Here is a 17,840-nt window from a genome sequence, read left to right as displayed (position 1 = left end):
AGTCTTCATCAAGGTAGCGCACAGCACTGCAGCTGTGCGCCATTGCTCCTCATGCACCTCACACTGCGGTCACTGACGGGTGCAGGGCGCTGGGGGGGGGCGCCCTGAGCAGCAATATTAACACCTTGGCTGGCAAAAATACATCACATATAGTCCCCAGGGCTATATGGGTGTACATTAACCCCTGCCAGATTTTCCATAAAAGCGGGAGAAAAGTCCGCCGAGAAGGGGGCGGAGCTATCTCCCTCAGCACACTGGCGCCATTTTCCCTTACAGCTCCGCTGGAAGGACGTCTCCCTGACTCTCCCCTGCAGTCCTGCACTACAGAAAAGGGTAAAAAAGAGAGGGGGGGCACTATTTAGGCGCAGTATTAATTATAACAGCAGCTATAGGGGAAAACACTCTATATAGTGATATCCCTGTATATATATATAGCGCTCTGGTGTGTGCTGGCATACTCTCCCTCTGTCTCTCCAAAGGGCTAGGTGGGGTCCTGTCCTCTATCAGAGCATTCCCGGTGTGTGTGCTGTGTGTCGGTACGGCTGTGTCGACATGTATGAAGAGGAAAATGATGTGGAGGCGGAGCAATTGCCTGTAGATGTGTTGTCACCCCCTGCGGGGTCGACACCTGAGTGGATGGGCTTATGGAAGGAATTACGTGAAAGTGTCAACTCTTTACATAAGAAGTTTGACGACATGGGACAGCCGGCTTCTCAGCTTGTGCCTGTCCAGGCGTCTCAGAGGCCATCAGGGGCTCTAAAACGCCCGCTACCTCAGATGGCAGATACAGACGTTGACACGGATACCGACTCCAGTGTCGACGACGAGGAGACAAATGTAAATTCCAGTAGGGCCACACGTTACATGATTGAGGCAATGAAAAATGTTTTACACATTTCTGATAATACCACAGATACCACAAAAAAGGGTATTATGTTTGGTGAGAAAAAACTACCTGTAGTTTCTCTAACGTCCTAAGTGGATGCTGGGGACTCCGTAAGGACCATGGGGAATAGCGGCTCCGCAGGAGACTGGGCACATCTAAAGAAAGCTTTAGGACTATCTGGTGTGCACTGGCTCCTCCCCCTATGACCCTCCTCCAAGCCTCAGTTAGATCTCTGTGCCCGAACGAGAAGGGTGCACACTAGGGGCTCTCCTGAGCTTCTTAGTGAAAGTTTTAGATTAGGTTTTTTATTTTCAGTGAGACCTGCTGGCAACAGGCTCACTGCATCGAGGGACTAAGGGGAGAAGAAGCGAACTCACCTGCGTGCAGAGTGGATTGGGCTTCTTAGGCTACTGGACATTAGCTCCAGAGGGACGATCACAGGCCCAGCTTGGATGGGTCCCAGAGCCGCGCCGCCGGCCCCCTTACAGAGGCAGAAGAGGTCCGGAAAATAGGCGGCAGAAGACGTCCTGTCTTCAACAAGGTAGCGCACAGCACTGCAGCTGTGCGCCATTGCTCTCAGCACACTTCACACTTCGGTCACTGAGGGTGCAGGGCGCTGGGGGGGGGGCGCCCTGAGACGCAATAAAAACACCTTGGATGGCAAAAAAAATGCATCACATATAGCTCCTGGGCTATATGGATGCATTTAACCCCTGCCAGAATCCATAAAAAAGCAGGAGAAAAGTCCGCGAAAAAGGGGCGGAGCCTATCTCCTCAGCACACTGGCGCCATTTTCCCTCACAGCTCCGTTGGAGGGAAGCTCCCTGTCTCTCCCCTGCAGTCACTACACTACAGAAAGGGTTAAAAAAAGAGAGGGGGGCACTAATTGGGCGCAGTATTAACTATACAGCAGCTATAAGGGGAAAAACACTTATATAAGGTTATCCCTGTATATATATAGCGCTCTGGTGTGTGCTGGCAAACTCTCCCTCTGTCTCCCCAAAGGGCTAGTGGGGTCCTTTCCTCTATCAGAGCATTCCCTGTGTGTGTGCTGTATGTCGGTACTTTTGTGTCGACATGTATGAGGAGAAAAATGATGTGGAGACGGAGCAGATTGCCTGTAATAGTGATGTCACCCCCTAGGGGGTCGACACCTGAGTGGATGAACTGTTGGAAGGAATTACGTGACAGTGTCAGCTCTGTATAAAAGACAGTGGTTGACATGAGACAGCCGGCTACTCAGCTTGTGCCTGTCCAGACGTCTCATAGGCCGTCAGGGGCTCTAAAGCGCCCGTTACCTCAGATGGCAGATATAGACGCCGACACGGATACTGACTCCAGTGTCGACGGTGAAGAGACGAATGTGACTTCCAGTAGGGCCACACGTTACATGATTGAGGCAATGAAAAATGTTTTACACATTTCTGATAATACGAGTACCACCAAAAAAAGGGGTATTATGTTCGGTGAGGAAAAACTACCTGTAGTTTTCCTGAATCTGAGAAATTAAATGAGGTGTGTGATGATGCGTGGGTTTCCCCCGATAACAACGGATAATTTCTAAAATGTTATTGGCATTATATCCTTTCCCGCCAGAGGTTAGGGTGCGTTGGGAAACACCCCCTAGGGGGGATAAAGCGCTCACACGCTTGTAAGGGCTCTACCTTCGCCTGAGATGGCCGCCCTTAAGGATCCTGCTGATAGAAAGCAGGGGGGTATCCTAAAAGGTATTTACACACATACTGGTGTTATACTGCGACCAGCAATCGCCTCAGCCTGGATGTGCAGTGCTGGGTTGGCGTGGTCGGATTCCCTGACTGAAAATATTGATACCCCAGATAGGGACAGTATATTTTTGCCTATAGAGCATTTAAAAGATGCATTTTTATATATGCGTGATGCACAGCGGAATATTTGCCGACTGGCATCAAGTCTAAGCGCGTTGTCCATTTCTACCAGTAGAGGGTTATGGACACGTCAGTGGTCAGGTGATGCGTATTCCAAACGGCATTTGGAAGTATTGCTTTATTAAGGGAGGAGTTATTTGGGGTCGGTCTTTCAGACCTGGTGGCCACGGCAACAGCTGGGAATTCCACGTTTGTACCCCAGGTCGCCTCTCAACATGAGAAGACGCCGTATTATCAGGCGCAGTCTTTTCGTGGACAAGCGGGCAAAAGGTTCCTCATTTCTGCCCCGTGACAGAGGGAGAGGAAAAAGGCTGCAGAAATCAGCCAGTTCCCAGGAACAGAAACCCTCTCCAGCCTCTGCCAAGCCCTCAGTATACGCTGGGGCTTTACAAGCAGAATCAGGCACGGTGGGGGGCCCGTCTCAATGAATTTCAGCGCGCAGTGGGCTCACTCGCAAGTAGACCCCTGGATCCTTCAGGTGATATCTCAGGGGTACAAATTAGAATTCGAGACGTCTCCCCCTCGCCGTTTCCTAAAGTCGGCTTTACCGATGTCTCCTTCTGACAGGGAGACAGTTTTGGAAGCCATTCACAAGCTGTATTCCCAGCAGGTGATAATCAAGATACCCCTCCTGCAACAGGGAACGGGGTATTATTCCACACTGTTGTGGTACCGAAGCCGGACGGCTCGGTGAGACCGATTCTAAACCTAAAATCTTTGAACACTTACGTACAGAGGTTCAAATTCAAGATTGAGTCACTCAGAGCAGTGATTGCGAACCTGGAAGAAGGGGACTACATGATGTCTCGGGACATCAAGGATGCTTACCTTCATGTCAAAATTTACCCTTCTCACCAAGGGTACCTCAGGTTTATGGTCACTATCAGTTCAGACGCTGCCGTATGGATGGTACACGGCACCCCGGGTCTTTACCAAGGTAATGGCCGAAATGATGATATTCCTTCGAAGGAAGTGAATTTTAGTTATCCCTTCCTTGGACAATTCCCTGATAAGGGTAAGATCCAGGGAACAGTTGGAGGTCGGTGTAGCACTATCTCAGGTAGTGTTGCGGCAGCACGATTGGATTCTCAATATTCCAAAATCGCACCTGGTTCCGACGACGTGTCTTCTGTTCCTAGGGATGATCCTGGACACAGTCCAGAAAAAGGTGTTTCTCCCGGAGGAGAAAGCCAGGGAGTTATCCGAGCTAGTCAGGAACCTCCTAAAACCGAGCCAAGTCTCAGTGCATCAATGCACAAGGGTTCTGGGTAAAATGGTGGCTTCCTACGAAGCAATCCCATTCGGCAGATTCCACGCAAGAACTTTCCAGTGGGACCTGCTGGACAAATGGTCCGGATCGCATCTTCAGATGCATCAGCGGATAACCCTGTCACCAAGGACAAGGGTGTCCCTCCTGTGGTGGTTGCAGAGTGCTCATCTTCTAGAGGGCCGCAGATTAGGCATTCAGGACTGGGTCCTGGTGACCACGGATGCCAGCCTGCGAGGCTGGGGAGCAGTCACACAGGGAAGGAATATCCAGGGCTTATGGTCAAGCCTGGAGACATCACTTCACATAAATATCCTGAAGCTAAGGGACATTTACAATGCTCTAAGCTTAGCAAGACCTCTGCTTCAAGGTCAGCCGGTGTTGATCCAGTCGGACAACATCACGGCAGTCACCCACGTAAACAGACAGGGTGGCACAAGAAGCAGGAGGGCAATGGCAGAAGCTGCAAGGATTCTTCGCTGGGCGGAAAATCATGTGATAGCACTGTCAGCAGTATTCATTCCGGGAGTGGACAACTGGGAAGCAGACTTCCTCAGCACGACCTCCACCCGGGAGAGTGGGGACTTCACCCAGAAGTCTTCCACATGATTAAAAACTCGACAGGTATTGCGCCAGGTCCAGGGACCCTCAGGCAATAAGCTGTAGACGCTCTGGTAACACCGTGGGTGTACCAGTCAGGGTATGTGTTCCCTCCTCTGCCTCTCATACCCAAGGTACTGAGATTGATAAGATGGAGAGGAGTAAGCACTATATTCGTGGTTCCGGATTGGCCAAGAAGGACTTGGTAACCGGAACTTCAAGAGATGCTCACGGAGGATCCGTGGCCTCTACCTCTAAGAAGGGACCTGCTCCAGCAAGGACCCTGTCTGTTCCAAGACTTACCGCGGCTGCGTTTGACGGCATGGCGGTTGAACGCCGGATCCTGAAGGAAAAATAAGATTTTACTTACCGATAAATCTATTTCTCGTAGTCCGTAGTGGATGCTGGGACTCCGTCAGGACCATGGGGATTAGCGGCTCCGCAGGAGACAGGGCACAAAAATAAAAGCTTTAGGACTAGGTGGTGTGCACTGGCTCCTCCCCCTATGACCCTCCTCCAAGCCTCAGTTAGGATACTGTGCCCGGACGAGCGTACACAATAAGGAAGGATTTTGAATCCCGGGTAAGACTCATACCAGCCACACCAATCACACCGTACAACCTGTGATCTGAACCCAGTTAACAGTATGACAAACGTAGGAGCCTCTGAACAGACGGCTCACAACAATAACAACCCGATTTTTTTGTAACAATAACTATGTACAAGTATTGCAGACAATCCGCACTTGGGATGGGCGCCCAGCATCCACTACGGACTACGAGAAATAGATTTATCGGTAAGTAAAATCTTATTTTCTCTGACGTCCTAGTGGATGCTGGGACTCCGTCAGGACCATGGGGATTATACCAAAGCTCCCAAACGGGCGGGAGAGTGCGGATGACTCTGCAGCACCGAATGAGAGAACTCCAGGTCCTCTTTAGCCAGGGTATCAAATTTGTAGAATTTTACAAACGTGTTCTCCCCCGACCACGTAGCTGCTCGGCAGAGTTGTAATGCCGAGACCCCTCGGGCAGCCGCCCAAGATGAGCCCACCTTCCTTGTGGAATGGGCCTTGATAGATTCAGGCTGTGGCAGGCCTGCCACAGAATGTGCAAGTTGAATTGTGCTACAAATCCAACGAGCAATCGTCTGCTTAGAAGCAGGAGCACCCAGCTTGTTGGGTGCATACAGTATAAACAGCGAGTCAGATTTTCTGACTCCAGCCGTCCTTGAAATATATATTTTCAATGCCCTGACAACGTCCAGCAACTTGGAATCCTCCAAATCGCTAGTAGCCGCAGGCACCACAATAGGCTGGTTCAGGTGAAACGCTGAAACCACCTTAGGCAGAAACTGAGGACGCGTCCGCAGTTCTGCCCTGTCCGAATGGAAAATCAGATATGGGCTTTTATACGATAAAGCCGCCAATTCTGACACTCTCCTGGCTGAAGCCAGGGCCAGTAGCATGGTTACTTTCCATGTAAGATATTTCAAATCCACCGATTTGAGTGGCTCAAACCAATGGGATTTGAGAAAATCCAAAACTACATTAAGATCCCACGGAGCCACTGGGGGCACAACCGGGGGCTGTATATGTAGTACTCCTTTTACAAAAGTCTGGACTTCAGGAACTGAAGCCAATTCTTTCTGGAAGAAAATCGACAGGGCCGAAATTTGAACCTTAATGGACCCTAATTTGAGGCCCATAGACAATCCTGTTTGCAGGAAATGTAGGAATCGACCCAGTTGAAATTCCTCCGTCGGGGCCTTCCTGGCCTCACACCACGCAACATATTTTCTCCAAATGCGGTGATAATGTTGTGCAGTCACCTCCTTCCTGGCTTTTACCAGGGTAGGGATGACCTCTTCCGGAATGCCTTTTTCCCTTAGAATTCGGCGTTCAACCGCCATGCCGTCAAACGCAGCCGCGGTAAGTCTTGGAATAGACACGGTCCCTGCTGAAGCAGGTCCCGTCTTAGAGGTAGAGGCCACGGATCTTCCGTGAGCATCTCCTGAAGTTCCGGGTACCAAGTTCTTCTTGGCCAATCCGGAGCCACGAGTATCGTTCTTACTCCCCTTTGCCGTATAATTCTCAGTACTTTTGGTATGAGAGGCAGAGGAGGAAACACATACACTGACTGGAACACCCACGGTGTTACCAGAGCGTCCACAGCTATTGCCTGAGGGTCTCTGGACCTGGCGCAATACCTGTCCAGTTTTTTGTTGAGGCGGGACGCCATCATATCCACCTTTTGGTTTTTCCCAACGGTTCACAATCATGTGGAAGACTTCTGGATGAAGTCCCCACTCTCCCGGGTGTAGATCGTGTCTGCTGAGGAAGTCCGCTTCCCAGTTGTCCACTCCCGGAATGAACACTGCTGACAGTGCTATCACATGATCTTCCGCCCAGCGAAGAATCCTTGCAGCTTCTGCCATTGCCCTCCTGCTTCTTGTGCCGCCCTGTCTGTTTACGTGGGCGACTGCCGTGATGTTGTCCGACTGGATCAACACCGGCTGACCCTGAAGCAGGGGTTTTGCCAGGCTTAGAGCATTGTAAATCGCTCTTAGCTCCAGTATATTTATGTGAAGAGACATCTCCAGGCTTGACCACACTCCCTGGAAGTTTCTTCCCTGTGTGACCGCTCCCCAGCCTCTCAGACTGGCATCCGTGGTCACCAGGACCCAGTCCTGTATGCCGAATCTGCGGCCCTCTAACAGATGAGCACTCTGCAACCACCACAGAAGAGACACCCTTGTCCGTGGAGACAAAGTTATCCGCTGATGCATCTGCAGATGCGATCCGGACCATTTGTCCAGCAGATCCCACTGAAAAGTTCGTGCGTGGAATCTGCCGAATGGAATCGCTTCGTAAGAAGCCACCATTTTTCCCAGGACTCTTGTGCATTGATGCACAGACACTTTTCCTGGTTTTAGGAGGTTCCTGACAAGTTCGGATAACTCCCTGGCTTTCTCCTCCGGAAGAAACACCTTTTTCTGAACCGTGTCCAGAATCATTCCCAGGAACAGCAGACGTGTCGTCGGGGTCAATTGAGATTTTGGAAAATTCAGAATCCACCCGTGCTGTTGTAGCACTACTTGGGTTAGTGCTACTGCGTCCTCCAGCTGTTCTCTGGACCTTGCCCTTATCAGGAGATCGTCCAAGTAAGGGATAATTAATACGCCTTTTCTTCGCAGAAGAAACATCATTTCGGCCATTACCTTGGTAAAGACCCGAGGTGCCGTGGACAATCCAAACGGCAGCGTCTGAAACTGATAATGACAGTTTTGCACCACGAACCTGAGGTACCCTTGATGTGAAGGGCAAATTGGGACATGCAGGTAAGCATCCTTGATGTCCAGGGACACCATAAAGTCCCCTTCTTCCAGATTCGCTATCACTGCTCTGAGTGACTCCATCTTGAACTTGAATTTTTGTATGTACAGGTTCAAAGATTTCAGATTTAGAATAGGTCTTACCGAGCCGTCCGGCTTCGGTACCACAAATAGTGTGGAATAATACCCCTTTCCCTGTTGTAGGAGGGGTACCTTGACTATCACCTGCTGAGAATACAGCTTGTGAATGGCTTCCAATACCGTCGCCCTGTCTGAGGGAGACGTTGGCAGAGCAGACTTTAGGAACCGGCGAGGGGGAGACTTCTCGAATTCCAACCTGTAACCCTGAGATACTACCTGCAGGATCCAGGGGTCCACCTGTGAGTGAGCCCACTGTGCGCTGAAATTCTTGAGTCGACCCCCCACCGCCCCTGAGTCCGCTTGTAAAGCCCCAACGTCATGCTGAGGGCTTTGCAGAAGCCGGGGAGGGCTTCTGCTCCTGGGAGGGAGCTGCTTGGTGCACTCTCTTACCCTTTCCTTTGCCTCGGGGCAGATATGACTGTCCTTTTGCCCGCTTGTTCTTATAGGAACGAAAGGACTGCGGCTGAAAAGACGGTGTCTTTTTCTGTTGGGAGGGGACCTGAGGTAAAAAGGTGGATTTCCCGGCTGTTGCCGTGGCCACCAAATCCGATAGACCGACCCCAAATAATTCCTCCCCTTTATACGGCAATACTTCCATATGCCGTTTGGAATCCGCATCACCTGACCACTGTCGCGTCCATAAACTTCTTCTGGCAGATATGGACATCGCACTTACTCTCGATGCCAGAGTGCAAATATCCCTCTGAGCATCTCGCATATAAAGAAAAGCATCCTTTAATTGCTCTATAGTCAATAAAATACTGTCCCTATCCAGGGTATCAATATTTTCAGTCAGGGAATCCGACCAAACCACCCCAGCACTGCACATCCATGCTGAGGCGATGGCTGGTCGCAGTATAACACCAGTATGAGTGTATATACTTTTCAGGGTAGTTTCCAGCCTCCTATCAGCTGGATCCTTGAGGGCGGCCGTTTCAGGAGACGGTAACGCCACTTGTTTTGATAAGCGTGTGAGTGCCTTATCCACCCTAGGGGGTGTTTCCCAGCGCGCCCTAACCTCTGGCGGGAAAGGATATAATGCCAATAACTTCTTTGGAATTAGCAGTTTTCTATCGGGGTTAACCCACGCTCCATCACACACTTCATTCAATTCCTCTGATTCAGGAAAAACTACAGGTAGTTTTTTCAGACCCCACATAATACCCCTTTTTGTGGTACTTGCAGTATCAGAGATATGCAAAGCCTCCTTCATTGCCGTGATCATATAACGTGTGGCCCTACTGGAAAATACGTTTGTTTCTTCACCGTCGACACTAGATTCGGTGTCCGTGTCTGGGTCTGTGTCGACCGACTGAGGTAAAGGGCGTTTTACAGCCCCTGACGGTGTCTGAGACGCCTGGACAGGTACTAACTGGTTTGCCGGCCGTCTCATGTCGTCAACTGATTTTTGTAACGTGCTGACATTATCACGTAATTCCATAAACAAAGCCATCCATTCTGGTGTCGACTCCCTAGGGGGTGACATCACCATTACCGGCAATTGCTCCGCCTCCACACCAACATCGTCCTCATACATGTCGACACACACGTACCGACACACAGCAGACACACATGGACTGCTCTTATCGAAGACAGGACCCCACTAGCCCTTTGGGGAGACAGAGGGAGAGTTTGCCAGCACACACCCAAGCGCTATAAATATATAGGAACAACCCTACAGAAGTGTTGTCTCCCTTATAGCAGCTTAATATATCAATATCGCCAAAAAAGTGCCCCTCCTCTCTGTTTTTTTACCCTGTTTCTGTAGTGCAGTGCAGGGGAGAGTCCTGGGAGCCTTCCTCGCAGCGGAGCTGTGCAGGAAAATGGCGCTGTGTGCTGAGGAGATAGGCCCCGCCCCCTATTTCGGCGGGCTCTTCTCCCGGTGTTTGTGAGACCTGGCAGGGGTTAGCCAGAACAAGGTATTATCATTGCTGCCCAGGGCGCCCCCTCCCAGCGCCCTGCACCCTCAGTGACCGCTGGTGTGAAGTGTGCTGACAACAATGGCGCACAGCTGCAGTGCTGTGCGCTACCTCATGAAGACTGAAAAGTCTTCTGCCGCCGGTTTCTGGACCTCTTCACTTTTCGGCATCTGCAAGGGGGTCGGCAGCGCGGCTCCGGGACCGGACTCCATGGCTGGGCCTGTGTTCGATCCCTCTGGAGCTAATGGTGTCCAGTAGCCTAAGAAGCCAATCCATCCTGCACGCAGGTGAGTTCACTTCTTCTCCCCTAAGTCCCTCGTTGCAGTGAGCCTGTTGCCAGCAGGACTCACTGAAAATAAAAAACCTAATAACTTTTTCTAAGCAGCTCTTTAGGAGAGCCACCTAGATTGCACCCTGCTCGGACGGGCACAAAAACCTAACTGAGGCTTGGAGGAGGGTCATAGGGGGAGGAGCCAGTGCACACCACCTAGTCCTAAAGCTTTTATTTTTGTGCCCTGTCTCCTGCGGAGCCGCTAATCCCCATGGTCCTGACGGAGTCCCAGCATCCACTAGGACGTCAGAGAAAAAGGCATTCCGGATGAAGTCATCCCTATCCTGATCAAAGCCAGGAAGGATGTAACCGCAAAAACATTATCACCGCAATTGGCGAAAATATGTTGCGTGGTGCGAGGCCAGTAAGGCCCGACGGAGGAAATTCAACTGGGTCGATTCCTACATTTCCTGCAAACAGGAGTGTCTATGGGCCTGAAATTGGGGTCCATTAAGGTTCAAATTTCGGCCCTGTCAATTTTCTTCCAAAAAGAACTAGCTTCAGTCCCTGAAGTTCAGACGTTTGTAAAAGGGGTACTGCATATACAGCCTCCTTCTGTGCCTCCAGTGGCACTTTGGGATCTCAATGTAGTTTTGGGTTCCAAAAGTCACATTGGTTTGAACCACTTAAATCTGTGGAGTTAAAATATCTCACATGGAAAGTGGTCATGCTGTTGGCCCTGGCCTGGGCCAGGCGCGTGTCAGAATTGGCGGCTTTATCCTGAAAAAGCCCTTATCTGATTTTCCATTCGGACAGGGCGGAATTGAGGACTCGTCCTCAGTTTCTCCCCAAGGTGGTTTCAGCGTCTCACCTGAACCAACCTATTGGTGGTGCCTGCGGCTACTAGGGACTTGGAGGCCTCCAAGTTGCTAGACGTTGTCAGTGCCCTGAAAATATATGTTTCCAGGACGGCTGGAGTCAGGAAATCTGACTCGCTGTTTATCCTGTGTGCACCCAACAAGCTGGGTGCTCCTGCTTCTAAGCAGACTATTGCTCGTTGGATTTGTAGTACTATTCAGCTTGCACATTCTGTGGCAGGCCTGCCACAGCCAAAAATCTGTAAATGCCCACTCCACAAGGAAGGTGGGCTCATCTTGGGCGGCTGCCCGAGGGGTCTCGGCTTTACAACTTTGCCGAGCAGCTACTTGGTCAGGAGCAAATACGTTTGTAAAATTCTACAAAATTGATATCCTGGCTGAGGAGGACCTGGAGTTCTCTCATTTGGTGCTGCAGAGTCATCCGCACTCTCCCGCCCGTTTGGGAGCTTTGGTATAATCCCCATGGTCCTTACGGAGTCCCCAGCATCCACTTAGGACGTTAGAGAAAATAAGAATTTACTTACCGATAATTCTATTTCTCATAGTCCGTAGTGGATGCAGGGCGCCCATCCCAAGTGCGGATTGTCTGCAATACTTGTACATAGTTATTGTTACAAAAATCGGGTTATTATTCTTGTGAGCCATCTTTCAGAGGCTCCTCTGTTATCATGCTGTTAACTGGGTTCAGATCACAGGTTATACGGTGTGATTGGTGTGGCTGGTATGAGTCTTACCCGGGATTCAAAATGCTTCCTTATTGTGTACGCTCGTCCGGGCACAGTATCCTAACTGAGGCTTGGAGGAGGGTCATAGGGGGAGGAGCCAGTGCACACCAGATAGTCCTAAAGCTTTCTTTAGATGTGCCCAGTCTCCTGCGGAGCCGCTATTCCCCATGGTCCTTACGGAGTCCCCAGCATCCACTACGGACTATGAGAAATAGAATTATCGGTAAGTAAATTCTTATTTTTTCCTGCATCTGAGGAGTTAAATGAAGTGTGTGATGAAGCGTGGATTTCTCCCGATAAAAAACTGATAATTCCTAAGAGGTTATTGGCAGCGTACCCATTCCCGCCAGAGGATAGGGCACGTTGGGAAACACCCCCTAGGGTGGATAAGGCGCTAACACGCTTGTCCAAACAGGTGGCACTACCGTCTCCGGATACGGCCGCCCTTAAGGAACCTGCTGACAGAAAGCAGGAGACTATCCTAAAGTGTATATACACACACACTGGTGTTATACTGCGACCAGCGATCGCCTCAGCCTGGATGTGCAGTGCTGGGGTGGCATGGTCAGATTCCCTGACAGAAAATATTGATAGCCTGGATAGGGACAGTATATTACTGACTTTAGAGCATTTAAAGGATGCTTTTTTATACATGCGTGATGCACAGAGGGATATTTGCCGGCTGGCATCAAGAGTAAGTGCTATGTCCATTTCCGCCAGGAGAGGGTTATGGACTCGGCAGTGGTCAGGTGATGCCGATTCAAAAAGGCATATGGAAGTATTGCCTTATAAAGGGGAGGAGTTATTTGGGGTATGTCTGTCGGACCTGGTTTCCACGGCAACTGCTGGGAAATCCACGTTTTTACCCCAGGTTACCTCACAGCACAAGAAGACGCCGTATTATCATACACAGTCCTTTCGGCCCCATAAGGGCAAGCGGGCGAAAGGCTCCTCCTTTCTGCCACGTGGCAAAGGTAGAGGAAAAAAGCTGCAGCAAACAGCCAGTTCTCAGGAACAGAAGTCCTCCCCCGCTTCCGCCAAGTCCTCAGCATGACGCTGGGGCTCTACAGGCGGACTCAGGTACGGTGGGGGCCCGTCTCAAGAATTTCAGCACACAGTGGGCTCGCTCACAGGTGGATCCCTGGATCCTTCAGGTAGTATCTCAGGGGTACAAGTTGGAATTCGAGACGTCTCCTCCCCGCCGTTTCCTAAAATCTGCCTTACCGACAACTCCCTCCGACAGGGAGGCGGTGTTAGAGGCTATTCACAAGCTGTATTCCCAGCAGGTGATAACCAAGGTACCCCTCCTGCAACAAGGAAAGGGGTATTATTCCACAATGTTTGTGGTACCGAAGCCGGACGGCTCGGTGAGACCCATTTTAAATCTGAAGTCATTGAACACTTACATAAAGAAGTTCAAATTCAAGATGGAATCACTGAGAGCGGTTATCTCGAGCCTGGAGGAAGGGGATTATATGGTGTCGCTGGACATCAAGGATGCTTACCTACATGTCCCCATTTACCCTTCTCACCAAGGGTACCTCAGGTTTGTGGTACAGGACTGCCACTATCAGTTCCAGACGCTGCCGTTTGGGTTATCCACGGCACCGCGGGTCTTTACCAAGGTAATGGCCGAAATGATGATACTCCTTCGAAGAAAGGGAGTTTTAATTATCCCGTACTTGGACGATCTCCTGATAAGGGCGAGATCCAAGGAACAGTTGGTAGTCGGGGTAGCACTATCTCAAGAAGTGTTACGACAGCACGGTTGGATTCTCAATATTCCAAAATCACAGCTGATCCCGACGACACGTCTTCTGTTCCTAGGGATGATTCTGGACACAGACCAGAAAAAGGTATTTCTTCCAGAGGAGAAAGCCAGGGAGTTATCCGATCTAGTCAGAAACCTCCTAAAACCAGGTCAAGTATCGGTGCTTCAATGCACAAGGGTCCTGGGGAAAATGGTGGCTTCTTACGAAGCAATTCCATTCGGCAGATTCCACGCAAGAACTTTCCAGTGGGACCTGCTGGACAAATGGTCCGGATCGCATCTTCAGATGCATCAGCGGATAACCCTGTCGCCACGGACAAGGGTGTCTCTCCTGTGGTGGCTGCAGAGTGCTCATCTCTTAGAGGGCCGCAGATTCGGCATTCAGGACTGGGTCCTGGTGACCACGGATGCCAGCCTTCAAGGCTGGGGAGCAGTCACACAGGGAAGAAATTTCCAGGGACTGTGGTCAAACCTGGAGACTTCACTTCACATAAATATCCTGGAGCTAAGGGCCATTTACAATGCCCTAAGCCAAGCGAGACCTCTGCTTCAGGACCAGCCGGTGCTGATCCAGTCGGACAACATCACGGCGGTCGCCCACGTAAACAGACAGGGCGGCACAAGAAGCAGGAGGGCGATGGCAGAAGCTGCAAGGATTCTCCGATGGGCGGAAAATCATGTGATAGCACTGTCGGCAGTGTTTATTCCGGGAGTGGACAACTGGGAAGCAGACTTCCTCAGCAGACACGACCTCCACCCGGGAGAGTGGGGACTTCACCCAGAAGTCTTCCACATGATTGTAAACCGTTGGGAACAACCAAAGGTGGACATGATGGCGTCCCGCCTCAACAAAAAACTAAAAAGATATTGCGCCAGGTCAAGGGACCCTCAGGCGATAGCTGTGGACGCTCTGGTGACGCCGTGGGTGTACCAGTCGGTTTATGTGTTCCCTCCTCTGCCTCTCATACCCAAGGTACTGAGAATTATAAGACGGAGAGGAGTAAGAACTATACTCGTGGCTCCGGATTGGCCAAGAAGAACTTGGTACCCGGAACTTCAAGAGATGCTCACAGAGGACCCGTGGCCTCTACCTCTAAGACGGGACCTGCTCCAGCAGGGACCCTGTTTGTTCCAAGACTTACCGCGGCTGCGTTTGACGGCATGGCGGTTGAACGCCGGATCCTGAAGGAAAAAGGCATTCCGGAGGAAGTCATCCCTACCTTGATAAAAGCCAGGAAGGATGTAACCGCAAAGCATTATCACCGCATTTGGCGAAAATATGTTGCGTGGTGCGAGGCCAGGAAGGCCCCGACGGAAGAATTTCAACTGGGTCGATTCTTGCATTTCCTGCAAACAGGAGTGTCTATGGGCCTCAAATTGGGATCCATTAAGGTTCAGATTTCGGCCCTGTCGATTTTCTTCCAGAAAGAACTGGCTTCAGTTCCTGAAGTTCAGACGTTTGTCAAGGGAGTGCTGCATATACAGCCTCCTTTTGTGCCTCCAGTGGCACCTTGGGATCTCAATGTAGTTTTGGGGTTCCTCAAATCACATTGGTTTGAACCACTTAATTCTGTGGATTTAAAATATCTCACGTGGAAAGTGGTCATGCTGTTGGCCCTGGCTTCGTCCAGGCGCGTGTCAGAATTGGCGGCTTTATACTGTAAAAGCCCTTATCTGATTTTTCATGCGGACAGGGCAGAATTGAGGACTCGTCCTCAGTTTCTCCCTAAGGTGGTTTCAGCGTTTCACCTGAACCAACCTATTGTGGTGCCTGCGGCTACGAAAGACTTGGAGGACTCCAAGTTGCTGGACGTTGTCAGGGCCCTGAAAATATATGTTTCCAGGACGGCTGGAGTCAGAAAATCTGACTCGCTATTTATCCTGTACGCACCCAACAAGCTGGGTGCTCCTGCTTCTAAGCAGACTATTGCTCGCTGGATTTGTAGTACAATTCAGCTTGCGCATTCTGTGGCAGGACTGCCATGTCCAAAATCTGTAAAAGCTCATCTTGGGCGGCTGCCCGAGGGGTCTCGGCTTTACAACTTTGCCGAGCTGCAACTTGGTCAGGGTCAAATACCTTTGTAAAATTTTACAAATTTGACACCCTGGCTGAGGAGGACCTTGAGTTTTCTCATTCGGTGCTGCAGAGTCATCCGCACTCTCCCGCCCGTTTGGGAGCTTTGGTATAATCCCCATGGTCCTTACGGAGTCCCCAGCATCCACTAGGACGTCAGAGAAAATAAGAATTTACTCACCGGTCATTCTATTTCTAGTAGTCCGTAGTGGATGCTGGGCGCCCATCCCAAGTGCGGATTGTCTGCAATACTTGTACATAGTTATTGTTAACTAATCGGGTTATTGTTGTGAGCCATCTATTCAGAGGCTCCTCTGTTATCATGCTGTTAACTGGGTTTCATATCACAAGTTGTACGGTGTGATTGGTGTGGCTGGTATGAGTCTTACCCGGGATTCAAAATCCTTCCTTATTGTGTCAGCTCTTCCGGGCACAGTATCCTAACTGAGGCTTGGAGGAGGGTCATAGGGGGAGGAGCCAGTGCACACCAGGTAGTCCTAAAGCTTTCTATTTGTGCCCAGTCTCCTGCGGAGCCGCTATTCCCCATGGTCCTTACGGAGTCCCCAGCATCCACTACGGACTACGAGAAATAGAATTACCGGTGAGTAAATTCTTATTTTAGCCACTAGGAGCGCCGTCTCTTCAGATTCTGCAAAGGTCCATTCATTTTACCAACGCAGCAGACCCCACTCCCATTAGTGGATGCACAAGTATTTAAGGCTTTTTCCAGCAGAGTACATCATGGTTTGTGGAAAATAGAAATGGATTATATCTCCATCTTAATGCTTAGCTAATCTTGCTAACAATCTTCTGATAATTATCCGTAAAGTCAGAAAGTGAAAGGTGGATTGCGCAGCAACATTCCCCTGGTACTTATTTATGTTTTGGTTTAATATATGTGATGATATCCGCAAAGTAAAATAAAACAACTTGTTTTTTTGTTTATATTAAACAGGAAAATACAGAGAAGGAGATGAAGCCAAAATCACACCCGCCCCTTATCTGACCTGTGACAGCTTTCCCCAGGCCGTGGAACACATCCTGAAGAATCTCCTATAACAGCACATATTCCTCCACCATTAACAATCAATATATATATCAATCAATATATATCTTCACAATGATGTCACAAGTGGGAGGGGCCAAATAAATGGACGTAGTGTGTCTGAGATAGCTGCTTTATTCAGATTTCCTCATTACCCCAGTAAGGGCTTAGGTACAGGCATGTCCAAACTGCGGCCCTCCAGCTGTTGTGAAACTACATATCCCAGCATGCCCTAACACAGTTTTGCTGTCAGTGAATGCTAAAGCTGTGTCAGGGCATGCTGGGATGTGTAGTTTCTAAACAGCTGGAGGGCCGCAGTTTGGACATGCCTGGCTTAGGAGGTCTATGTACCAAGCCGTGGACAGAGATAAAGTACCAGCCAATCAGCTCCCAGCTGTCATGTTACAGGCTGTGTTTGAAAAATGACAGTTAGGAGCTGATTGGCTGGTACATTATCTCGGTCCACTTTATCTGTCTCCAAGGCTTAGTACATAGATCCCTAAGTTCCTAAAAAAAAAATCACATACAGTATTAAGACATTTACCATACATTAAACACTAACAGATAACATAGTTGTTAGTGGGTGAGGGGGCGCTAGTTTTGCCACCCCCACTCGCCCCCTGCTCTTTTGCATCGCGGCCAGGGTTGGGTAAGGTAGATCTTTCCTACTGGAGGATATTGCTAATCACATCATATAAGGACTCTGGTTCCAAGTGGCTCATTTGTATCATCTTACGGATTTGAAATGCAGCAAGTATCTTGTGACCGTTGTACTGTTCCAACCGCCAGCGGCACTGGGAAATCCAGTCATGTGGTACCAGATCCCCTGCCCCCACTCCCCAGCCTGATGCACCAGGAAAAAATAATAAACTTTTAGTAATTTAAAAATAGTCCATACAGTGCAAAATATGGCTAAATAAATGTAACGTGTCACAAGCTGTACAGTCTCTTGTGTCCTTATCACAGAGGTGGTTAAACACTGGTGAAAATACCAGTTCCGTGGTCCGGGGGGGGGGGGATCCC

General features: G+C 49.9%; 1 protein-coding gene across 3 annotated transcripts in view; it reads left to right on the top strand.

The window, feature by feature from the left end:
• The window catches only part of HDHD2 (haloacid dehalogenase like hydrolase domain containing 2), a 76,653-nt gene extending 58,900 nt beyond the window's left edge, over positions 1–17,753 (top strand). For all 3 annotated transcript variants that reach the window (XM_063958662.1, XM_063958643.1, XM_063958651.1), the window contains one exon: positions 16,728–17,753. In XM_063958662.1, the coding sequence (XP_063814732.1) occupies positions 16,728–16,778 (51 nt within the window). In that variant the 3' untranslated portion in view covers positions 16,779–17,753. The remainder of the gene's footprint in view (positions 1–16,727) is intronic.
• Positions 17,754–17,840: the final 87 nt, after the last annotated feature.

This window comes from Pseudophryne corroboree, chromosome 1, assembly GCF_028390025.1.
Source record: "Pseudophryne corroboree isolate aPseCor3 chromosome 1, aPseCor3.hap2, whole genome shotgun sequence".
In the NCBI taxonomy this organism is placed as follows: Eukaryota; Metazoa; Chordata; class Amphibia; order Anura; family Myobatrachidae; genus Pseudophryne; species Pseudophryne corroboree.
Note: the sequence above shows the minus strand (reverse complement) of the source record. Positions and strands in the feature narration are given on the sequence as shown.